General features: G+C 38.4%; 3 protein-coding genes and 1 long non-coding RNA gene across 4 annotated transcripts; 1 reads left to right on the forward strand and 3 right to left on the reverse strand.

Annotated features, from left to right (window-relative positions):
• LOC107646298 lies at positions 520-907 on the forward strand. The gene is made up of 2 exons (XM_016350490.1): positions 520-669; positions 746-907. Exons 1-2 carry the CDS (start codon positions 520-522, stop codon positions 905-907), a joined length of 312 nt encoding a protein of 103 aa, XP_016205976.1.
• On the reverse strand, positions 2,020-4,893 carry LOC110263674. Its single transcript, XM_021105398.1, has 9 exons — positions 4,770-4,893; positions 4,285-4,610; positions 3,963-4,212; positions 3,503-3,849; positions 3,238-3,418; positions 3,038-3,141; positions 2,796-2,952; positions 2,496-2,688; positions 2,020-2,389 (listed from the first exon to the last, which is right to left on the reverse strand). The coding sequence occupies exons 1-9, from the start codon at positions 4,891-4,893 to the stop codon at positions 2,020-2,022; spliced, it is 2,052 nt and encodes a 683-aa protein (XP_020961057.1).
• Positions 5,393-7,636, reverse strand: LOC110263884. The gene is made up of 2 exons (XR_002349618.1): positions 7,590-7,636; positions 5,393-5,649 (listed from the first exon to the last, which is right to left on the reverse strand). It is a non-coding gene; the product is annotated as an uncharacterized LOC110263884 (long non-coding RNA).
• LOC110263675 lies at positions 20,023-20,897 on the reverse strand. The gene is made up of 3 exons (XM_021105399.1): positions 20,783-20,897; positions 20,452-20,668; positions 20,023-20,245 (listed from the first exon to the last, which is right to left on the reverse strand). Exons 1-3 carry the CDS (start codon positions 20,895-20,897, stop codon positions 20,023-20,025), a joined length of 555 nt encoding a protein of 184 aa, XP_020961058.1.

A 25,453-nucleotide genomic window follows, 5' to 3' on the forward strand; every position in this document is an offset into this window, starting at 1 on the left:
GATATCAATATAAAAATAAAGTTATTACTAATTAATTATGTATTTAAGTTATTTTTAATTAACAAAACAAAAGATAACGCATTTAGTTATTAAAAAAATACTAATCTCAAAACAGTATTTATTACAAATAATATAGAAGTAACGAAATTGAAAATATTTTATGTAAAGATATACTTATGGCACACACGATTTATCGTAAAAAAAAAAAGATAAGCATGTTTTGGTCCCTAACGTTGAGGATCAGAATCGAAATCGTCCCTAATTTAATTTTTTTATTTACAATCGTCCTTAATATTACATTTCCATTTAACATCGTCCTTTCTATTTTTTTCGGACATAAATGCTTTTTTCATCGTTACGAATAGTTATTACAACAGACAAGCATAATAAAAATATGTTTAATATAAAAAAAGGAAAAGCATTATAAATATATATGTAATGGAAAAAAAAGGGTAAAGTGGTTTCAATCTCCTACTGTTGCAGATTCTACCATCGTCAACCTCGTGGAGGGAGAACGCCATGGCTGTCCAAAGCTCAATCTCGTCTAGAAGCAAATCTTCCTCGCATGGTAGGTTGCTACTTTGTTCCTATGGTGAGAGGCCGATGTTGCGAACCTCGGAGACCAAGGAGAACCCTGGTTGCAGATTCTGGGACTGTGTTTACTATGAGGTTTGTTTTTTTCTTTTCTTTTGAATTGAGTTGTTTGGGTGATGGATTGGAGAGTGAACACGGTGATAATGTGTAGGTGCATCAAGGCTGCAACTTCTTTCGTTGGACAGATCCAGAGACAGAGGTGGAACACTCAGAAATTGCAAGAATAAGGAGGAAGGTTTTCTCGCTGAAATCAAGAACGAAAGCGGCAGAGTGGAAGCTAATGGTCGTTGCTGTGTTAGAGTTTTTTGGATAGGTTAGGTTTCTGTATTTGCTGCTGTAGAATTTTTCTATGGTAAGGCCACAGTGTGTAATTCCATTGAACCTGGTATGAAAAAGGTGTAGGAGTAAGATGTTGTTATTGTTGTAGGTAAATTGTGCTAGGATTTATTTATTAGGTGAGTTTCCTGAATCTGTTCTATTGAAATAGTTTTCAACATGTATGAATAACAATTATGTAAGCATGGTTGATTCTTAAAATGTGAGTAGAATTTTTGGTTGGCAAATACCTGATTTTCATTACTGAATAATTCCATAACAATATCATAAACATGAAACAAAGACAAGCTTAACTCAACATGGTAAATGTCATAATAACATACATAATAAACAGTGTTTCACACCCAGAGTTAATCCCAAAAGGGTTGGCTGGTCCAAGCTAGTAATTAAGTACAACACTCATATGCTCATAGGCAAAATATCACCAACAAAAAGTAGCTAACAAGTCACACTGACAGTACCAGAAACTTAACACAAACAAAACTCAAAATAAGCCAACATGCATCATATACAATCATGACAATACGGTGCTAAGTTTTCCATTTTCCTAAAGCAATCCCCATTTTTTTGGAGGCAACTTTGCCATTAACTTCAGTTTTTTGGAGAAATGTGAGGTGCTCCAGAAAGCCTAGCAGAAAAGAGGCCAACAAGTTGGCTTGAAGATGTGGCAAGGGTTGGCTGAGATGAAGGAAGAGTTCTGGTGGTTAGCTGTGATGAGGATGAAGGAGGTGCTAAACTTGTTGGGCTGGCAAGCTTCTTGGGTTGTGGATCATGTTGGGTTGAACAGTTGGGTTTAGTGGTTCTCTTGGGCCTGCCTCTAGGCCTTTTTGGCTGTGCTGCATTGTTGGATTGGGCTGAAGATGGTGGCTATGTTGCTGAAGCAACTTTTCTCTTGACAGCTAGTTTAGGAATGGGCTAGGAAGAGGCAGTCTTCCTTCCTCCCTTGGCAGTTAGAGGCTGTGATTTGGTGCTTTCCTTCTGCTATTTACCTTTGTTCTTTGAATGTTGGGCCACATAAACAATTGCAATTTACCACAACAATATTATGCTTAAGACAGACCAATAACTAGCAGGAAGAAAAATAAAAAATCATACCAAATTCTCAATAGGTTTAGGGCATCTGCTTTTGTTGTGTCCAACAGATCCACATATAGAGCACCTTTGTTTCTTCCCCTTCCTTGACAAGTGAGTGCGGCTGCTCTGTTCTTCATCTCCAGCAGCTGATCTCCTCTTTTTCACTGGCCTGCGACTAGGCCTTCTATAGGGGGGTGGCATAACATCAGGATGTGCTGTTCTCTCCCAAAGATCTGGTCCGTTCAAGGGGTGTATGACTGACTCATAGCACCTCGAGTACGCTTCTTTCTTATAACAGCCATCCACAAAAGGTTCCAATTCAAGCCCCTTGAATTTGATACAACTAATAGCATGGACACAAGGTATGCCACTCATCTGCCACATTCTACATGAACATTCTTGAGTGCCTAAGTCAACAGCAAACTTGTCTAAACCGTTAACAACCTCATTTCTAAGCTGAAGACCAGTATGACTGCCACTCCCCAACTGACCTAGACCTCTTCTCCAACCTGATTCTAATCTTAGGTAAGATTGTCCCTGAATAATTCTGTGCAAGTTTCCTATTTTCTGCCCACCTAGTCATTAGTTTAACCCTGATCTCCTCTAACATCGTAACTATAGGCTTCTCTCTAGCATCAACTATGGCAGAATTAAAGCTCTCAGGCATGTTGTTAACCAGTGTATCTATTTTAGAGTTATAGGTGAACCTAGATCTAGACCAATACCTAGGAGGGATAGTATTTAGGTACCAAAAAGCTTCCTGATTCACAACTATCAGTTCGGCCATATACCTCTCCCAATCCTTCTAATGAGTCGCTTAGCACACTTCCACATCAGTTGCTTCAATTGTAACCCTGGAAACCTTTTCCTGAAGTTGCTGTATAAGTGTCTCACACAGAAGCGATTGTCCACTCCTGGTATAACATCGTCGTATGCTGGCAACAAACCCTGCACTCATGAAATCAACGAGCATATAGTTAGGGAGACTTGAGTTGCAATAATTCACAATGTAAATGAAGTGAAGTTTGCTTACTTTCTGTTGGTCAGACATGAAGGTGGATCTTCCCATCTTCTCAAGCCCAATATCAGATGCAAGATGAGTTAGAAACCAAGTCCATGAGTCCTTGGTCTCGGCCTCTACAACCGCATATGCAATGGGAAGTATTTGATCATTCGGATCCCAACCAATTGCAGTGAGTAATTGTCCTCCCTAGGGTGTCTTCAAAAAGCAACCATTTACACCAATGAAGGACCTGCAATGCTGGAAGCTCTGCTTGCATGCTTCCAAGCACACGTAGATCCTCTGGAAGATGCAGTAATTGGTCATGGATGAGGCTGGTGCTTCATTATCAAGATCTGGGGACCTCTGCACTTGTATGTGAACAGAGGAGCCTGGATTTGCCCTCAAGAGCTCCTGTCCATAGTCATAAATTCTCTTATACTACTCTCGAAAGGTTCCCTTAATTTCATCCAGTTCAATCTGCTTAGTCTTACTTGCCAATGACTTAGTGACAGTCAAGTTCCACTTTTTTTGTGCCTTTGAAACCAACTCCCTTATCTTCACCTTGGGATTTGCTTCAACCTTCTTCTTAAACACCTTGTCGATCCATTTCGAGTGTAAAATCCCCACCCTATGTGCTTGTGTATATGTGTGAGTCAAATTCATGCTGCGGAGCTGCCAAGTATCCTCATCTCCGATTTTTGCAGCATACAACCAAAAAGGACAATCTCCCGAACACACAACCCTAACCCTCTTCAGATCACACTTCCTAAACCTGATTGCCCTTGCGGTATGCACAGCATAAGCAGTCACAGTGTCCTTGAACTCCTCCCGAGATGCATACACTGTGCCAACTTCCCACTTGTATTGATTTATATCTTTTTGTGCCTTGTGAACTGGATACCTCACTCCCTGATGCTCTGAGCCCCAATCTCGTGGTCCAAATCCAAGTCATCACTGTTTCCTCCCTCATCATTTTCAAAGTCCTCATTTGCTACACCCTTCTTTTTCACAGCCCTGCGTTTTTTATTCATGACATTCACATCTTGAAACCCACTTACATCAGGATCAAGCTCATCATCACTGTCGATAAAGTGCAAATCATATTCACTGTCGTCCTCTTCTCCAGATGGTTTATACTCTGAATCGAGACTGTCACTGTCACTAGAATTACCACACTCAACTTCCTGATTAACTTCATTGTCCCTCTGCTTTGCCCCAGAATCAGCAGGACCTGGTTCAGATTGGTTTCACCCCTCCTCTACTCCACCATACACAACCAGATCTTGCCCCTCACTTATGTCAACCATCCCATCTTTCTCCCCAACATCAATGTAGCCAGCAGCAGGAAACACGTCTTCCTCCTCAACCTTGTAGACAACATACAACTCTACATAGTCTCTCAACTCTGCTATTTTACACATGACAATGGAATCCGCATCACTTTTAAACAACTTCAAATTTTTCTCCATGTCTTCATGTGTCGAATCCTTGAACCACAATGATGGGATATTCTCCTCCACGTAACCAAAGTGCTTTAGCTCCACATAAGCTTCAAATACGGACCACCGATCACCATCAATCTCTTCTATCACTGTTGTTTCTCCTCCCACATACTGTAATGGACCGTTCTAATAAGTAAACCATCCTCCATGGTAGACTTTCACTTTAAAATAACCCATTGTCTTCTCCAACACCCTGAGTAAATTACTATCAGAACATTACAACAACAGAAAACAAAATTAAAAAGACGAATCACACAGACCTCCGTATTTCACAGTGATGCTAATCCCTAGTCTCAACACACATTGCCTCTTTTCAACCATCAACAGACTACCAAGACCTAAACCTTCTAACCCAAAACTAACCACTACGAGGAGAGCTACCATAGTCAAAGGAAGGAGGAAAATCATACCTACGCAAACCCTGTTAGTACTGCCTGACCGACTGTTCATGTCCCTTCCTTCCAGTTGTTCGAACTTGCCTGCTCTCTTCAGTCCAACAACAGCTTCCGTCCTATCCGATTCTGGGTTAGGGCACACTGCAATCGGTTTGGTTTACGAGCGTTGTGATTAATGTTGTGCTTAACGTTCAGGGTTTTCATCGAATTGAAGCCATCAAGTGTTTCGCGCGTAATGTAACACCCTACCACACTAAGCTTTACGCTTAAGTCGAAAAACAGAGGTGGTGTGGTATTACGACCTCTAAAATAAAATGTGTACATATAATAGCAGAAAGATTGTAATATACTAGGAGCCTTGAAGAATAGGGGAAATAAAAATCGCGAAATAAAAGCGCAACGCTCAAGAAATGAGTAAACTTGCGTGCTAAGAAGGTTATAACCATCAAACACAAGATTATAAAAGTAGGAATAGAGTGCCAAAGATACGAAATAACAACCTCCTAACTCAACCCGTGAAGTCAAGACTAGCCGGAGAATATTTACACATATATATACATATCCAAAACCCAAATGTACATAAACAAAATCCTGCCTCTCCATAAACCTCTAAGAGGATCAAAAGAATAAGTTATGCGGAGAGAAAACTAAGTACATACATATACAACACTGCACAACAAAATAACTCAGTAACCACTTCGCCTCAGGGGTCCAGACGCCTAACGAGATGCCTCTCGACCTGCATCTGAAAAACAACAACATAGTATGGAATGAGAACCGGAGGTTCTCAGTATGGTAAAGGTGCCACACACAAAAGATATAAGGTCCTGGGAATACCAAAGGCAATCCTAGAACGCCGACACTCATATTATAGAGCTTAAAGTATTAAATAGAAGGCATAAAAAGGTAGTTTTCTAAGAGTATCTAAACCTGACTTAACTTAACCTTAAATCTAAATCCCATACTTCCATTACTCCATACCTCCATCTCCATCAGTATTTCACAGACAGTTAAACAGACAAAAGCAAGCACAAGAAGGTTACAAATACTGCAGGTAACAAATATACATTTAGCATGGCAAGTGCCTACCAAGTTAATGCACAAACAAGTAGTTCAAGTAGAATGCATATGATGCATGCTTGTCCTATGGCTGATGAGGCTCATCTGTCAGTTATCCAGCCAACCCGACAAGTCTGAAAACCTTAGACTGTCCCTTGACGTATATCCCCAAGAGTCTATGCATAGCTTTTTCTCAAATAATTAATATTGCTCAATGGGGGTTAACATTCCCAGGAATTTATAGTGCACAGTCACCCTTACATCGTAGGGTCAACAGAGTATCGAGTTTTCAACCTGGTACACATGGTGGCAAGCCACAGTACTTACCCAAAGAATCTCGTATCTTAGATCATTTAATCTTTCAAGCAAAGTATCATACATGATCATTCATTTGATTATCAGGTCAAGTATCATACATGATCATCCGTAACATTTTATAGTCAATTCATCACTTTACAGCTTTACTTCATTTCTAAGTTATCCCCATTTCCTAACTTCGTCTGAATATCAAGTTTAACACTATTATTAATAATTAAAGGAATGAAAATAGAGGTTTAAAGGTTTGAAATTCAGTTTAAAACGTTAAAAATCATGTTTGCTGAAATGGAGTCTACGCGTACGCGTGGCTCACGCGAACGCATGGGATGTAAAACTGCAGCTCGTGCGCGTGGGTGACGCGTACACGTGGACATGCTTGTTTGCTTCTCACGCGCACGCATGGGACAAGTCGTATACGCATCGCCAAAAGTCCACTCCATGCGTACGCGTGGGCGTACGTCCTTTAAAAAAAATAAGGCAAAGTTGTAGTAGCTGGGAAGCAAAGCTGTTAAAACAGGATAGTTTGTAGGTACAACTTTCAAATTCCCATAACTTCTTCGATTTACAATATTTTTCACCCGTTCTTCGAGTGGCATAAAACTCACGAATCCAATTTTTATTTTAAAACAAGTTGGAAACAAATTGAGGATCTGGGAGCCAAGTTATGCCTCGCCGAAGTTCGGCCAAAAACCAACCTTTGCAAAAGCACCCAAACCTCAATTTTCATCAAAAACTCCTTTCCCTTTACCACTAATCTGCATTCTTCAATGTAACATTCCCCTTCCTCATCATTCAACAATCAGCACAATACCCATTTTCAAATCAACAATAATACACTTTCAATATTCAAGTCCATCAATCAATCCCAACCAAAAACCATAGTTGACCAATCTATCATCATAAACATACCACAAGTCCATACTTCCCCAAATCATCAATTATCCAACAAACACCAACCAAACATATTCATTAACAAATTACTAAATATTTAATGTTCACCTACATTTAAACTTATCCTATGGTCATCTAGCTTAAGTTTTCACAGAACATTATATATTAAATGCAAGAAACCTAAATCATACCTTGGCCGATTCCCTCGTAGTGATCAAAGTAACTTATTTAAAACAAACACAACCCTTCCAAAATTCAGTAAACACTAGGCTCAGGTTCCTCCAAATTCGAATATTCACAATTTCAAGCTCCAATTATTTATTCACAACCTAATACACATTTATAACACATATATACCCAGTTTAATACTCAAAGCTCAAATTTAATAAAAATTAAATAAAATTATCGTATCCTTACCTTACCCAAGCTTCACATAAGCAAGAGTGAACATTTTTCTCAAGCTAATTGGATCCTAAAACATCAAAGAACAAAGAAATTCAATATCTCCACTAATTTTCCAAAAATTGGGGAAGAAGAGGATGAGATAAAATAGCGGGTTACCTATGAAATTGTTGGTAGAAACGTAGAGCTCGACACGGTGAATGCGTGGCCGTAAACGGTGTGGCGATTGGAGCTCGGACGGAGAAGTTACGACAAATTGAAGTTACCGTAAACGTTCGGGGAGGTTTCTCTTCTCTCCTTCCCTAGAAGGCTTTCACGCTGCATTAAGAGGAAATGAGGAAGAGAAGGGCTTTTTGGGCTCATTTAATATGTTAGTCCGGTTGGACTGACGGCCCGGTTTGGGCCCAATTCAACGGGTTCGCCCCGTTCGGTCCAATTTTGGGCCGTTTTTTTTCGAAATTGGTGTCAAAATTCTCGTTTCGATGAGCTCTATCCTAATTTAATATAATATTCACATTTCTAATCTTCTTTATTAAAAACTAATTTATTGACTAATTATTTACTAATTTAACGGGGTTTACATCCTACCCACCTAACAAAGAATTTTGCCCTCAAAATTCGAATTTAGTACCTGAAAAGAGATGTGGGTAGTCTTTCTGCATATATGATTCGAGTTTCCAAGTATGTTTTTTGATACCAGCTTGACTCCAAGCTACTTTTACCAATGATACTTCCTTCCCGCGTAATCGTTTAATGCTAGTGTCATCAATTCTCACCGGAATTACTGGGAGTGTTAGGTCTTCTCTTACCTGAATCGGTTCCGGTTCCAGAATATGACTTGCGTCAGGAGTATACTTCCGAAACTGTGATACATGAAACACATCGTGCAAGTTCGAAAGATATGGCGGTAAAGCAATTCTATAAGCTTCCGGCCCAATTCTCTTTAGGATTTCAAATGGTCCAATATAACGGGAATTCAGTTTCTTGGTCTTAATAGCTCTTTCCACTCCAGTAGTTGGTGTAACCTTCAGAAAAACATGCTCCCCTTCTTCAAACTCCAAAGGCTTTCGCCTTTGATCAGCATAACTTTTCTTACGGCTTTGGGCTATAAGCATTCGGCTACGAATCTTCTTTATTTGCTCAGTAGTTTCAGCTATCATTTCAGGCCCTAACAGACTTCTTTCTCCAATTTTGTACCAACATAGTAGAGATTGACATTTCCTACCATATAGAGCCTCATATGGAGCCATTCCAATACTTTCATGGTAGCTATTATTATAAGCAAACTCCACTAATGGTGTAACACCCCAATTACCCTAAGCCTTACCTCTAGCCATAAGACAAAGGTTAATCAGAGGTTACGACAATCCTAAGGCTTATACATATTTATATATAGCATGAAATAATATAATCTAGAAGCCTGATGAAGGAGTAAGCTCAAAACAGAATTTCGAAGCGCGAAACATTCACACGAAGCTAACGCACAAGATACAAGATATAGGTGCAAGAGAATAGAACAAATGTATAGATATACTAATATAAACATAGGGAACTAGCCGCAGCTTACGGAGTTTAGGCTAACTAGTTACAAATATAAAAATACAGAGTTTTAGAATTAAAACAGCTTATACAACCTATCTCTCAACATACCCTATAAGGCCATAAAGATAAAATACAAAAGATGTGAGAGTAACTATAACAAATTAAAATAAATTAAACCAAGGAGGAACCATACTCCGCTTTGTCACCATATCCGCAATTTTACCAAAGTAGATTACGACCTGCATCTGAAAAACAACAACAAAGTATGGAATGAGAACCGGAGGTTCTCAGTATGGTAATAGTGCCCAATGATGTAAGATGTAAGGCTCTGGGACGCCAAAGGCAATCCTAAAACTTCACACCACATACTGATATTCAAGCTTAGAGCAAAATAAATAAAAGAACTTAAACCATAAACCAGGGTTATCTAAACTTAGGGAGATTCTAACTAACACTAATCACACCGCTGTATCCCACAGCCTTTGCCAACCTTACCTCCATGTGATCCCATCACCACCGCCTACCTAACCTCCTCAGCACCAGACAATCATAATTAATGCAAACAAATAAAATACAAGTAGAAGCATATAAAGCAAGTAGTTCAAGTAAGCAAATAGGCATGTTATACAATTAGGCAAACTCACGTAATCAAAGCAAACAAGCACATAAAAGATGCATATGATGAATGCTATCCTATTGGCTCGCGATATCACTTGTCGGTCCATAAATGCCAACCCGACACATCCTTTCGGATGTCACTTTTCTGCCGCACCCACGAATATAGTGTCGGGCACACTCTATTGACCCACGGATATTGTGCTGGGCACACTCTATTTACCCATGGATATAGTGCCGGGTACACTTGCATGCATAACCCAACGATATAGTGTCTGGCACACTCTTGCTGCAGAAAAGATTATCAATCATAATCCAATCCTAGAGACATGATACCATGCACACTATCATAATTAACCCAAGGATATAGTGCCTGGCACACTTTCCACATTCACAAGATCATCATTCCTCTTTAAGTTCTCATCGTACTTAACCCAAGGATATAGTGCCTGGCACACTCTCCACATTCAACAAGCTCATCAACCTCACATCATCACCAGTCATCACCATTTCTCATCTCAAATCACTTTCAGTTACCAATTCTCCATATTCATCAAGATCATCATTTTCTTCGAGTCCTCGACTCATCTCAACCATCCTCAATTCATATTTTCCATTCCAACTCAATAGTTCATTAGTTTCCCAATTCATTATCAACAACCACCATATGCACCATTCTCCTTTCTCTATCAACTAACTCATCCTCAATACACTAGAAACCTAAACCTCCGTTTGCTAACTTTCCAAGAAAAACTAACTAAAGCTTCTAAAGGTCATTCCCATGTTCTAATACCCAAAATTAAACCCAAAAGTCTTAAAATGGTATCACAGAAGTATACAATCTTGTTGAAAAAGTGAAATAGTTTAAAAACAAAGTTTAAGTTATAAAACAGGACGTGTGCGTACGCACAGCGGTGCGCGCGTGCACGCCCAGAAGATTTTAAGATGTGTGCGTACGCATAGAGGTGTGCGTATGCACAGGCATTTACTTTTCCAACTTGTGCGTACGCACAGGGCTGTGCGTGCGCACAGGTTGTAAACCCTCATTGGCGTGTACGCACACAAGCTGTGCTAGTGCTGCAAACAACACGCCCATCCCTGCCTGTGCATGCGCACAAGGCTGTGCGTGCGCACATACCAGATATCCCAAAATTCTGTAACTCTGCAGAATTTTCAGATTTCGACACCAACCTTTGAATGATCATAACCTCCTCTACAAAATTCCAAATTTTACAAACTTTATATCAAATCAAAGGGTTTTCAATAATCTTTAATTATAAACCAAATTCAATAAATTTTGAAAACCAAAACAGCCCAAAACTCATATTAAACACTACTTCAACCATTTTCTCAATCACACAACCTTCTAAATCATTCAACAATTCCAATTCTCACCAAATTCACATTTTCCACTTTCCATTAACCTCATTAACATCAACTAACCCCATCAACCATTAACAATCCTCAAATCATCATTACCCAATTTTCCACATCATACGCCAACACCATCATTTACCATAATCAACACAACTCATAAATAATCATCAACAATACCAATAACTCTCAACAACCATAATAAATATCAATACTCATGCTCAATTTTCTCAATATCAACAACCATCATAACTCTTATAATCAGTACCAACCATCAACAATATTAAAAATCACTACAATTCCTCCTCACTCTCAATAATCATCAATCCCTCATCAACAACAATAAACCACACATTCCTCATCAACCTTCATGATCATTAAATACCATCCACCTCAATATTCATCATAAATCATTAAATAACAACAACCTCATCAAATCATATAATCATTATTACGAGTATTTAAATTTATTCCACATAACACCATCACTTCATTTATCAATCATCATCAATAACACCAATCATCAATACTCCCTAACACCAACAATTACATCAGTTCACATATAAGTATTCATACACCAATATCATTCAATCCTATCTTAGGGTCAACTAGCCTAAGTGTCTAGAAACATTACATATTACATAAAGAAAACCGAAACCATACCTTGGCCGATTCTCAAACGCACCAAATACCAAATGAAGCCACCAAACTTGATCCAAAGCCTCAACCAACTCCAACAAACACCAAAACTCAATCTAATATCACATATATATACCAACATCAAAACCTAATATACACAAAACAACTAAACACAAGGGTTTAGTGGAACCTTACCTTATCCAACGAGATTAGGGGTAAAATCCAACATTTACCAGCTACTAGAGATCACCTAAACAAGCAAAACCACAAAACTTACTCAAGTACTAAACCCAAAAATACGCAGAAGTTAGGGCTGGAAACTGGGAATTAGAACAAAATTCCTTACCATATTTTCTTCGATAGAAGAGAAGAGCTCATCAAGAGCTTCGCGTGGCTATAAATGGCTCGTCAATCAGAGCTCCGTAGCTCAAGTTATGGCTCCCGGAAGTGGAGGATGAATAGTGTCATCCCTCTTCTCCTCTCCTCTCTAAAAACCGCGGCCCTCTCTCTCTTAGGGCTGAAAAAATGAACTCAAAGCTGATTAAATGAGCTTATATATGTTGGACCTTGGCCCGGTTTGGGTCCGGTCCAACCCGTTAGCGTTTTTGGTCCGTTTGGCCCACTTTGGGCCAAAACCTTTAAGATTAGTGTCCGATTTTCAATTCTAAATTATTTTTATCCTTTCAAAACAATAAATCAATTTTCCAAGATATTATTTTTCTAAAAACACAGTACCAGACAGACTTAAATCGGTTCAACCGGTTCATTTGTCGGTTCGCAATTTTTTCTCAGAAAATACATTTTCTGACTCAGAAAAATCCATTGAAACCAAATTTCACCTTTATAATTTCAAATTAAAACTTCTAAATTTTGAATCTATTCTTAGCACTAAAATCATTATTTTTATAAAAACGGTTTTGCGTGAAAAACTCGGGTTCTTACATCCTCCCCTCCTTAAAAAGATTTTTGCCCTCAAAAATCCGAGTTACACGACATATCCCTATCAAAACGCCCCACCGTGTCGATGTTTTCTTTCGCCTTCTGCTGCATCACTCTGATTATCGTCATTGCGCACCCGAAGTTTTCCTTAAAACAAATACCGATTTTGTAATACTTTTCAAAACCTTCAAAATAAGTTCAATCTAAACACATTCTTTGTTAACGCTTTTTCAAAGGAGTCAAAATCATTTGTTCGTAAGTCAAATACTTGAAATCACGGTTTCCTCGGATAAAACTTTTCAATTTAAATTCGCATTCAACAAGATAATTTAGAAACCAAGTTCACAAATTGATAAAATCATAGAACTCACTTTTTCTTTTTAAACAATATCCTTCAAAATAAGATCAATATCGAACCAATCATTATTCAAGCCATAAGTCACTTTTTATTTCTCAAATCTCTTCAAACTCATAATTCAACTTTTCCTCAAAATCAATTTCCTTTCAAATCTTAGTCACTCAATATAACATTTTACAAAACTTCCAAGAGACTTTCAATCATCACCTTAAAACGGAACTTTCTTTGAGATGACACAAGACTCTAGGGAAGAATAACCTGCCTCACTTCTTAAACTCTTTAGAAATCCTTGGAATCATAATTACTCAAATTGAAACCATTTAAAATGGAGACTTAAAATCAAAATCAAGGCATGTAGGCCAAAAGTTCCGAGCCACTTTCAAAACCAAAATGCTTAAAAGCCAATTTCATTTCGTTCGTAAATCGGAAACCTTTCCAAGGCTCGGAGTTGTTTAATCTTGCTGAGTCAAAATTTAAAGAAAACTTCAAAGGCAAAACGAACCTAATTAATCAAAGTTCAACTTCTTTTAAAATCCACTAAAACTCTTCCAAAAGTACTTCTTTAATCAAACTTCAAAACATAGGTTCTTTCTCATTTAAATCAATCTTAAAACATCCACTTCCCGTAGACAGATTAAACTTGAAAAACATCTATTTCTTAATAAATCAAGAACCAAGTAATAGAACCTCTCAAATTCATTCCTTTTCTAAATCACATTCTTAAAACAAAATCTTAAATTTCATAAAAATTTTGGCAGTATCTCCCCTAAAACTTGGACTTTGCCACCTTTTTCGGGTCCCAACCAAAACCATGTTTTCCAATCCATTCTCATCCAACTTCAATATCAAATAATTTCAATGTCAAATCAGTTTCAAAATCCAACCAACTTTAACATTAAATCGTTACCAACTCTCAACCCATTACCAATAAATCAAACCAACAGTTTTTTCAAACTATTTTCAACAGTTTCAAACAAATTTTCAAAATCGTTTTAAGCTTTAAAACCTTTTTAACAAGAATCCAAACCATACCATCTAGAAATTGAAAATCTTAAGTAAAAACTGCAAAAGCGTCACTCGTTACTTCAGTTGCCACAAGTGTTAAGCCGCACCCATCATCCGATATGCCGCAACTCCACGAACAGATTTTTTCGGAACACGCTGAACTCGTAACGCATAGGCTAAGATAGCCATCCTCATTACCTCTCCATGTAACGTGATCGACCTCATCCGTGAGTTGCCCTTCGGGTTTCTTTTTTACACCAAACAATCGATACCGAGGTGATCAGTCTCAATACCTCAAGCCTAGTGCTTCAATTATCCCCAAAGGTACTCACAAACAAGCATGCTATGATATATCAAGTAGATATCCTAAATAGCATGAAAGAAAAATGATCCAGAGTATGCAATGAAGCACAATCGGTCCATCCCTCAGGCTCACGAGGACGAACCACTCTGATACCATTAAATGTAACACCCCAATTACCCTAACCTTACCTCTAGCCATAAGACAAAGGTTAATCAGAGGTTACGACAATCCTAAGGCTTATACATATTTATATATAGAAGGAAATAATATAATCTAGAAGCCTGATGATGGAGTAAGCTCAAAACAGAATTTCAGAAGCGCGAAACGTTCACACGAAGCTAACGCACAAGATACAAGATATAGGTGAAAGAGAATAGAACAAATGTATATATATAGTAATATAAACATAGGGAACTAGCCGCAGCTTGTGGAGTTTAAGCCGACTAGTTACAAATATAAAAATACAGAGTTTTAGAATTAAAACAGCTTATACAACCTATCTCTCAACATAGCATCTAAAGCCATAAAGATAAAATACAAAAGATGTGAGAGTAACTATAACAAAGTAAAATAAATTAAACCAAGGAAGAACCATACTCCGCTCTGTCACCATATCCGCAATCTCACCGAAGTAGATTACGACCTGCATCTGAAAAACAACAACAAAGTATGGAATGAGAACCGGAGGTTCTCAGTATGGTAACAGTGCCCAATGATGTAAGATGTAAGGCTCCGGGATGCCGAAGGCAATCCTAGAACTTCACATCACATACTGATATTCAAGCTTAGAGCAAAATAAATAAAACAACTTAAACCATAAACCAGGGTTATCTAAACTTAGGGGATTCTAATTAATACTAATCACACCGATGTATCCCACAGCCTTCGCCAACCTTACCTCCATGCGATCCCATCGCCACCGCCTACCTAACCTCCTCAGCACCAGACAATCACAATTAATGCAAACAAATAAAACACAAGTAGAAGCATATAAAGCAAGTAGTTTAAGTAAGCAAATAGGCATGTTATACAATTAGGCAAACTCACGTAATCAAAGCAAACAAGCACATAAAAGATGCATATGATGAATGCCTATCCAATTGGCTCGTGATATCACTTGTCGGTCCATAAATGCCAACCCGACACATCCTTTCGGATGTCACTTTTCTGCCGCACCCACGAATATAGTGTCGGGCACACTCTATTGAGCCACAGATATTGTGCCGGGCACACTCTATTCACCCACGGATATAGTGCCGGGCACACTTGCATGCATAACCCAAGGATATAGTGCCTGGCACACTCTTGCAGCAGAAAAGATTATCAATCATAATCCGATCCTAGAGACATGATACCATGCACACTATCATAATTAACCCAAGGATATAGTGTCTGGCACACTTTCCACATTCAACAAGCTCATCAACCTCACATCATCACCAGTCATCACCATTTCTCATCTCAAATCACTTTTAATTACCAATTCTCCATATTCATCAAGATCATCATTCTCTTCGAGTCCTCGAATCATCTCAACCATCCTCAATTCATATTTTCCATTCCAACTCAATAGTTCATCAGTTTCCCAATTCATTATCAACAACCACCATATGCACCACTCTCCCTTCTCTATCAACTAACTCATCCTCAATACACCAGAAATCTAAACCTCCGTTTGCTAAGTTTCCAAGAAAAACTAACTAAAGCTTCTAAAGTTCATTCCTAAGTTCTAATACCCAAAATTAAACCCAAAAGTCTTAAATGGTGTCACATAAGTATACAATTTTGTTGGGAAAGTGAAATAGTTTAAAAATAAAGTTTAAGTTATAAAACAGGACGTGTGCGTACGCACAGGCATTTACTTTCCCAACTTGTGCGTGTGCACAGGGCTGTGCGTGCGCACAGGTTGTAAACCCTCATTGGTGTGTGCGTGCATAAGCTGTGCTAGCGCTACAAACAGCACGCCCATCCCTGCCTGTATGTGCGTACAGGTCTGTGCGTCTGCACAGGTCTGTGTGTCTGCACAGGTCTAAAATCTTGCAGGGTTGTGCGTGTGCACAAGGCTGTGCGTGCGCACATACCAGATATCCCAAAATTCTGTAATTCTGCAGAATTTTTAGATTTCGACACCAACCTTTGAATGATCATAACTTCTTCTACAAAATTCTAAATTTTACAAACTTTATATCAAATCGAAGGGTTTTCAATAATCTTTAATTCTAAACCAAATTCAATAAATTTTGAAAATCGAGACAGAAGTTATGATCAGGCAAAGTTTACCAAAAATCCATTTTTACCCAAAATCTCAAATACTCAACTCTAACCAACTTTCTAATTAAAACCAAACTAGTCACAGCCCAAACAATACCAAAACAGCCTAAACTCATATTAAACACTACTTCAACCATTTTCTCAATCACACAACCTTCTAAATCATTCAACAATTCCAATTCTCACCAAATTCACATTTTCCACTTTCCATTAACCTCATTAACATCAACTAACCCCATCAACCATTAACAATCCTCAAATCATCATTACCCAATTTCTCACATCATACACCAATACCATCATTTACCATAATTAACACAACTCATAAATAATCATCAACAATACCAATAACTCTCAACAACCATAAAAATATCAATACTCATGCTCAATTTTCTCAATATCAACAACCATCATAACTCTTATAATCAGTACCAACCATCAACAATATTAAAAATCACTACAATTCCTCCTCACTCTCAATAATCATCAATCCCTCATCAACAACAATAAACCACACATTTCTCATCAACCTTCATGATCATTAAATACCATCCACCTCAATATTCATCATAAATCATTAAATACCAACAACCTCATCAAATCATATAATCATTATTACGAGTATTTGAATTCATTCCACATAACACCATCACTTCATTTATCAACCCTCATCAACAACACCAATCATCAATACTCCCTAACACCAACAATTACATCAGTTCACATATAATTATTCATACACCAATATCATTCAATCCTATCTTAGGGTCAACTAGCCTAAGTGTCCAGAAATGTTACATATTACATAAAGAAAACCAAAACCATACCTTGGCCGATTTCCAAACGCACCAAACACCAAATGAAGCCACCAAACTTGATCCAAAGCCTCAACCAACTCCAACAAACACCAAAACTCAATCTAATATCACATATATATACCAACATCAAAACCTAATATACACAAAACAACTAAACACAAGGGTTTAGTGGAACCTTACCTTATCCAACGAGATTAGGGGTAAAATCCAATATTTACCCGCTACTAGAGATTACCTAAACAAGCAAAACCACAAAACTTGCTCAAGAACTAAACCAAAAAACATGCAGAACTTAGGGCTGGAAACTAGGAATCATAACGCGATTCCTTACCAGATTTTCTTGAATAGAAGAGAAGAGCTCGTCGAGAGCTTCACGTGGCTACAAACGGCTCGTCAATCGGAGCTCCGTAGCTCAAGTTATGGCTCCCGGAAGTGGAGGATGAATAGTGTCATCCCTCTTCTCCTCTCTAAAAACCGCGGCCCTCTCTCTCTTAGGGCTGGAAAAATGAACTCAAAGCTCATTAAATGAGCTTATATATGTTGGACCTTGGATCCGGTTTGGGCCCGGTCCAACCCATTAGCGTTTTTGGTCCGTTTGGCCCACTTTGGGCCAAAACCTTTAAGATTAGTGTCTGGTTTTCAATTCTAAATTATTTTTATCCTTTCTAAAAACGGTTTTGCGTGAAATACTCGGGTTCTTACAAATGGTATATACCGATCCCAGCTCGTCGGCTGGTCCAAAACACAAGCCCTTAGCATATTATCCAAGGTCTGGATAGTTCTTTCTGATTGACCATCTGTACGAGGGTGATATGCAGTACTCAAACTCAACTAAGTCCCAAATGCACGCTGAAAAGCTCCCCAGAACCTTGATGTGAAATGAGGATCTCTGTCAGATATAATGGTAGAAGGCACGCCATGCAACCTGACAATCTCTTTGATATACATTTGAGCCAATTCTTCCATTGTGCAACTTATTCGGATAGGAAGAAAGTGAGCTGATTTTGTCAGTCGATCCACAACTACCCAAATAGCATCACAACCAGACCGGGTTCTAGGCAAACCTATCACAAAATCCATTGTGATGCTCTCCCACTTCCATTATGGAATCTCTAAAGGTTGAATAGTTCCTCATGGTCTCTGATGCTCAATCTTAACCTTCTGACACGTTAAACATTTAGATACATGCAATCCGACATTATTCTTCATCCCTGGCCACCAGAACATCACTTTTAGATCCTGATACATTTTGGTGCTTCCTGGATGAATTGAAAACCCGCTCTTATGAGCTTCCTTCAAGATACTTTGTAGCAGGTCTCCGACGTCTGGCACAACGATCCAGTTTTTGAACCTCCACAAACCATCTTGACCTTCTGACACTCTCCACTGTTTTCCCTATTCAACTGCTGGTAATACCTTACGTATTGCTTCACTATCTCGATGAGCCTTTAGAAGTTCTTATTTAAAATCACTTAAAATCTGCAACTGACTTAAACACAAAATTCCAGATTCTTCTCTAACTCCTAAGTTCAAACCTTGAAATGCCTTTAGTAACTCTTCTTCTAGCAACATCATCTAAGTTGCATATAAAGACTTCCAACTCAAGGCGTCTGCCACAACGTTCGCTTTTCTTGGATGGTAATTCAATTCGAAATCATAATCTTTCAGAAGCTCCATCCACCTCCTCTGATGCATATTCAACTCTTTCTGCTCAAAGAGATACTTCAAACTCTTATGATCTGAGAAAACATAGAACTTAATGCCATAGAGATAGTGCCTCCAGATCTTTAGAGGAAACACAACAGCAGCAAGTTCCAAATCATGTGTCAGTTAGTTCATCTCATGTGGCCTTAATTGTTGTGAGGCGTATGCTATAACATTCTGGTGCTGCATCAAAACGCACCCCAAACCCTTTAATGATGCATCATAGTACACTTCAAATGGTTCACTTGGTTCAGGCAATACCAACACGGGTGCAGTAGTCAACCTGTGCTTCAATGCTTGAAAACTCTCCTCACACTCCGGAGTCCAGACAAAAGGCATATCCTTCCTAGTCAACTTAGTTAAAGGTAAGGCGAGCTATGAAAATCCCTTAATGAATCTGCGATAATACCCTGCCAAACCTAGCAAACTCCTGAGCTCTGTCACTGAAGTTGGTCGCTCCCAATTCATTACTGCTTCCACCTTAGCAGGATCTACTACTATTCCCTGCTTACTCACCACATGACCGAGAAACTTCACCTCACTCTTCCAAAACTCGCATTTAGATAACTTAGCATACAACTTCCTATCTCTCAGAATTTGCAGCACAATTCGTAAGTGATTAGCATGCTCCTCTTCAGTCTTAGAGTAAACGAGAATATCATCAATGAAGACAATAACAAACTTGTCTAGATACGGCCGAAAAATCCTGTCCATATAATCCATGAATACTACCGGGGCATTAGTCGATCCAAAAGACATCACCGTATACTCATAATGACCATAACGTGTCCTGAAAGCAGTTTTTAGAATATCTTTATCTCTAACCCTTATCTGATGATATCCAGATCGCAAATCTATCTTAGAAAACACACTGGCACCCTATAACTGATCCATTAGGACGTCGATTCTAGGTAACGGATATTTATTCTTTACAGTGATCTTATTTAACTGTCGATAGTCAATGCACAAGTGCATACTCCCGTTCTTCTTCTTTACCAGTAATATTGGCACTCCCCACAGAGAAACACTTGGTTGGATGAAATGCTTACCCAACAGATCTTCTAACTGAGCCTTTAGTTCAGCCATCTCTAACGGTGACATCCTGTAAGGAGTAATCAAAATTGGACCGGCTCCAGGCACCAACTCAATTGCAAATTCAACCTCTCGGTTAGGTGGAAATTCATTAAACTCTGATCATCACCTGATACTCCCGCAGTTAATAACATAATACCCTGACATTCAGTTCCAGAACAGTTTACTATCATAGAGTTCAAATAGTAACTATTCACCACAACAGGCTCTTCTGACCCTTCCGGCATAAACTGTACTGACTTCTCAGAACAATCAAGAAAAACATGATTCTTGGATAACCAATCCAAACCCAGAATGAGATCAAGACCAGTCATTGGTAAACAAATCAAATCATGTACAAACTCATGCTGTTGTATACGAAATAGAACTTGTGGACATCCTAACCTAGTCACCATAGCTTCATATGTAGCATTATGCACTTTCAAATCATAACCTAAAACCACCATTCTCAATCCTAACTCATTAGCCTTTTCAAATGCAATAAATGAATGAGTTGCTCCTGAATCAAATAAAGCATTTAAGATTTTACCAGCCATTTCACAATTACCTCTAATCAATGTCTCAAATCCCTCAGCACCTGCTGCAGAAGTGGTATATACTCTCCCCGGCTGCTGTACCCTACCAGTCTCATACTTCTTCTTCTCCGGACAATTATTGGCCATATGCTTGGGCTGTCCACAAAAATAAAATACTCCAAGTCCTAACCTACACGGAACTCCAGGATGATACTTTCCACACCTCTGACAGTTCAGATCCTACTATGGCTACTTTCCAAACGTTCTTCCCTGATTAATATTAGTATTTGGCCTCCTATAATTACCCTGGCCTTGACTCTGCTATGGAACAAAGCCTCCACGCTTGAAATTCCTACCTCTCGGAGCAAAGTTTCTCTCTGAAGGCCTCTTAAAAGGCACCCTCAAACTTCCTTTCTCTGCTGCCGCCTTTTTCACACATTCCTCTGCCACCCTACTCTTATTTACCAATTCAGAAAATACTCTGATCTCCATTGGGGCAACGAAACTCAGAATATCACTCCGAAGATCTCCCTCATATTTAATATATTTCCATTCAGCAAAATCTTCAAGCGCACCTTGATAGATACGAGAAAAGCGACATAACTCCTCAAACCAGCTAGTATACTCAGCAACAGTCATCTGTCCCTGCTTTAACTTTATCAACTCAAGTTCCTTAGCATTTCTGGCTGAATTAGGAAAGTATTTCTTATAGAATTCTGTTCAAAAGACCTCCCAAAGAATCGCAGCACCATCAGGCTGCAGGATACGTTGTGTTCCCTGCTACCAATACTGAGCCTCACCTTGCAGCTGATAAGTTCCAAACTCAGCCCATTGCTCTTTAGGAACCTGTTGGGTCTGCAATGCTCGTTCCATATCCTGAATCCAATTATCTACGTCAGTGGACCATCCTCATCATTATTGTTCCCGTGATTACCCTGGTTTATCTGATTACCCAGTGCCTTGGCTATAGCCTGCAGAGCTGCAGCCATATTTCCCAGGGCAGCCATGAAGTCTACTGGATCATTCCCTATCAGGCCAGGAGTAACGGTGCCTATCCTACCTCTACCTCGCCCGTGACCGCGTTCGCGAGTTGACATCTGGTCCCTATACACACCAAACAAGTGATGTTAAGTTGATCAGTTTCAATATCGTAGGTCTAATGCTTTAAGTTCCAAATGCATGCTCACAAACGTATATGCCATATATATCAGTCAGATATCCTAATAGCACATAAACACATATACAGAGAATGCACAGAAACATAATCAGTCTGTCTTTCAGAGGTGGTAAAATAGAGGTGGTATGATATTACGACCTCTAAAATAAAATGTATACATATAATAGTAGAAAGATTGTAATATACTAGGAGCCTTGAATAATAGGGAAAATAAAAATCGCGAAATAAAAGCGCAACGCTCAAGAAACGAGTTAACTTGCGTGCTAGGAAGGATATAACCATCAAACACAAGATTATAAAAGTAGGAATAGAGTGCCAAAGATACAAAATAACAAGCTCCTAACTCAGCCCGTGAAGTCAAGACTGGCCGGAGAATATTTACACATATATATATATATATATATATATATATATATATATACATATCCAAAATCTAAATGTAAATAAACAAAATCCTACCTCTCCATAAACCTCTAAGAGGATCAAAAGAATAAGTTATGCGGAGAGAAAGCTAAGTACATACATATACATCACTGCACTGTCTGCACAACAAAATAACTCAGTAACCACTTCGCCTCAGGGGTCCAAACGCCTAACGAGATGCCTCTCGACCTGCATCTGAAAAATAATAACATAGTATGGAATGAGAATCAGAGGTTTTCAGTATGGTAAAGGTGCCATACACAAAAGATATAAGGTTCTGAGAATGCCAGAGGCAATCCTAGAACGCCGACACTCAGATTATAGAGCTTAAAGTATTAAACAGAAGTCATAAAAGGTGGTTTTCTAAGAGTATCTAAACCTGACTTAACTTAACCTTAAATCTAAATTCCATACTGCCATTACTCCATACCTCTATCTCCATCAGTATTTCACAGACAGTTAACAGATAAAAGCAAGCACAAGAAGGTTACAAATACTGCAGGAAACAAATATATATTTAGCATGGCAAGTACACTTAGGCATACCCAGTTAATGCACAAACAAGTAGTTCAAGTAGAATGCATATGATGCATGCCTGTTCTATGGCTGATGAGGCTCATCTGTCGGTTATCCAGCCAACCCGACAAGTCCAAAAACCTTAGACTGTCCCTCGACGTGCATTCCCAAGAGTCTATGCATAGCTTTTTCTTAAATAATCAATATTGCTCAATGGAGGTTAACATTCCCGAGAATTTATAGTGCCTGGTCACCCTTACGTCATAGGGTCAACAGAGTATCGAGTTTTCAACCTGGTACATATGGTGTCAAGCCACGATACTTACCCAGGGAATCTCATATCTCAGATCATTTAATCTTTTAAGCCAAGTATCATACATGATCATTCATTTGATTATCAGGTCAAGTATCATACATGACCATCCGTAACATTTCATAGTCAATTCATCACTTTACAACTTTACTTCATTTCCAAGTTATCCCCATTTCCTAACTTCGTCTGAATATCAAGTTTAACACTATTATTAATAATTAAAGGAATGAAAATAGAGGTTTAAAGGTTTGAAATTTAGTTTAAAATGTTAAATATCATGTTTGCTAAAATAGAGTCCACGCGTACGCGTGGGATGTAAAACTGCAGCTCGCGCGCGTTCCCTTGTCATGCGTACACGTGGGTGAAAACTTCATGTCATGTGTGCGCGTAGGTGACGCGTACGCGTGGACATGCTTGTTTGCTCCTCATGCGCACGCATGGGACCAGTCGCATACGCATCGCCAAAAATCCACTCCACGCGTACGCATGGGCATACATCCTTTAAAAAAAATAAGGCAAAATTGCAGTAGCTGGGAAGCAAAACTGTTAAAACAGGATAGTTTGTAGGTACAACTTTCAAATTCCCATAACTTCTTCGATTTACAATATTTTTCACCCGTTCTTCAAATGGCATAAACATCACGAACCCAATTTTTATTTTAAAATAAGCTGGAAATAAATTGAAGATCTGGGAGCTAGGTATGCCTCGTCGAAGTTCGGCCAAAACCCAACCTTTGCAAAAGCACCCAAACCTCAATTTTCAATCAAAAACTCCTTTCCCTTTACCACTAATCTGCATTCTTCAATATAACATTCCCCTTCCTCATCATTCAACAATCAGCACAATACCCATTTTCAAATCAACAATAATACACTTTCAATATTTAAGTCCATCAATCAATCCCAACCAAAAACCATAGTTGACCAATCTATCATCATAAACATACCACAAGTTCATACTTCCCCAAATCATCAATTATCCAACAAACACCAACCAAACATATTCATTAACAAATTACTAAACATTCAATGTTCACCTGCATTCCAACTTATCCTATGATCATCTAGTCTAAGTTTTCACAGAACATTATATATTAAATACAAGAAACCTAAATCATACCTTGGCCAATTCCCTCGTAGTGATCAAAGTAACTTATTTAAAACAAACACAGCACTTCCAAAATTCAGTAAACACTAGGCTCGGGTTCCTCCAAATTCGAATATTCACAATTTTAAGCTCCAATTATTTATTCACAACCTAATACACATTTATAACACATATATACCCAGTTTAATACTCAAAGCTCAAATTCAATAAAAATTAAATAGAATTATCGTATCCTTACTTTACTCAAGCTTTACATAAGCAAGAGTGAACCTTTTTCTCAAGCTAATTGGATCCTAAAACATCAAATTAAAGAACAAAGAAATTTAATATCTCTACTAATTTTCCAAAAATTGGGGAAGAAGAGGCTGAGATGAAATAACATGTTACCTATGAAATTATTCTGGTAGAAACATAGAGTTCGACGCGGTGAACGCGTGGCTGCAAACGGTGCGGCGATTGGAGCTCGGACGGAGGAGTTACGACAAATTGAAGTTACTGTAAACGTTCGGAAGGTTTCTCTTCTCTCCTTCCCTAGAAGGCTTTCACGCTGCATCTAGAGGAAATGAGGAAGAGAAGGGCTTTTGGGCTCATTTAATATGTTGGTCCGGTTGGACCGACGGTCCGGTTGGATCGACGGTCCGGTTGGACCGACGGTCCGGTTTGGGTCCAGTTCAACCGGTTCGTTTCTTTCGGTCCAATCTTGGACTGTTTTTTTGAAATTGGTGTTAAAATTCTCGTTTCAATGAGCTCTATCCTAATTTAATATAATATTCGCATTTCTAATCTTCCTTATTAAAAACCAATTTATTGACTAATTATTTACTAATTTAACGGGATTTACACGCAACACTAAAGCTGAGAAGGGTAGCTTCGTCATTTATAAAAAAGTTTATTAGAAAGGACGATTTAAATGGAAATGCAACATTAAGGACGATTTTAAATAAAAAAATAGATCAGAGACGGTTTGGATTTTGACCCTCAACATTAGGAACCAAAACAATACTTACTCTTTATTATTATTATTGTATAAGAATATATATTTGATATTTATAAAAAAATTCATTATACTATTGTAAAAAAATTGATTATTTTACTATGTTAAATTTGATTATTTTAATAATTAATTATTTTGTTAGAAAGATATTAAATAATATAATACATAATAA

Source organism: Arachis ipaensis, chromosome B06 (assembly GCF_000816755.2).
Source record: "Arachis ipaensis cultivar K30076 chromosome B06, Araip1.1, whole genome shotgun sequence".
In the NCBI taxonomy this organism is placed as follows: domain Eukaryota; kingdom Viridiplantae; phylum Streptophyta; class Magnoliopsida; order Fabales; family Fabaceae; genus Arachis; species Arachis ipaensis.

Excerpts from the sequence above, each read along its gene's own strand:
- LOC107646298 (XM_016350490.1), top strand. The coding sequence starts at position 520 with ATGGCTGTCCAAAGCTCAATCTCGTCTAGAAGCAAATCTTCCTCGCAT. Across the intron at positions 670-745 it reads GGGACTGTGTTTACTATGAG|GTGCATCAAGGCTGCAACTT; the intron begins GTTTGTTTTTTT and ends GATAATGTGTAG.
- LOC110263674 (XM_021105398.1), bottom strand. The coding sequence starts at position 4,893 with ATGGTAGCTCTCCTCGTAGTGGTTAGTTTTGGGTTAGAAGGTTTAGGT. Across the intron at positions 4,213-4,284 it reads TAAGTGAGGGGCAAGATCTG|AGGGACAATGAAGTTAATCA; the intron begins GTTGTGTATGGT and ends GGGGCAAAGCAG. Across the intron at positions 3,142-3,237 it reads GTCCTTCATTGGTGTAAATG|AGGCCGAGACCAAGGACTCA; the intron begins GTTGCTTTTTGA and ends ATGCGGTTGTAG.
- LOC110263675 (XM_021105399.1), bottom strand. The coding sequence starts at position 20,897 with ATGGCCAATAATTGTCCGGAGAAGAAGAAGTATGAGACTGGTAGGGTA. Across the intron at positions 20,669-20,782 it reads ATTTGAGACATTGATTAGAG|GTTATGATTTGAAAGTGCAT; the intron begins GTAATTGTGAAA and ends TGGTGGTTTTAG. Across the intron at positions 20,246-20,451 it reads GTACAGTTTATGCCGGAAGG|GATGTCACCGTTAGAGATGG; the intron begins GTCAGAAGAGCC and ends TACTCCTTACAG.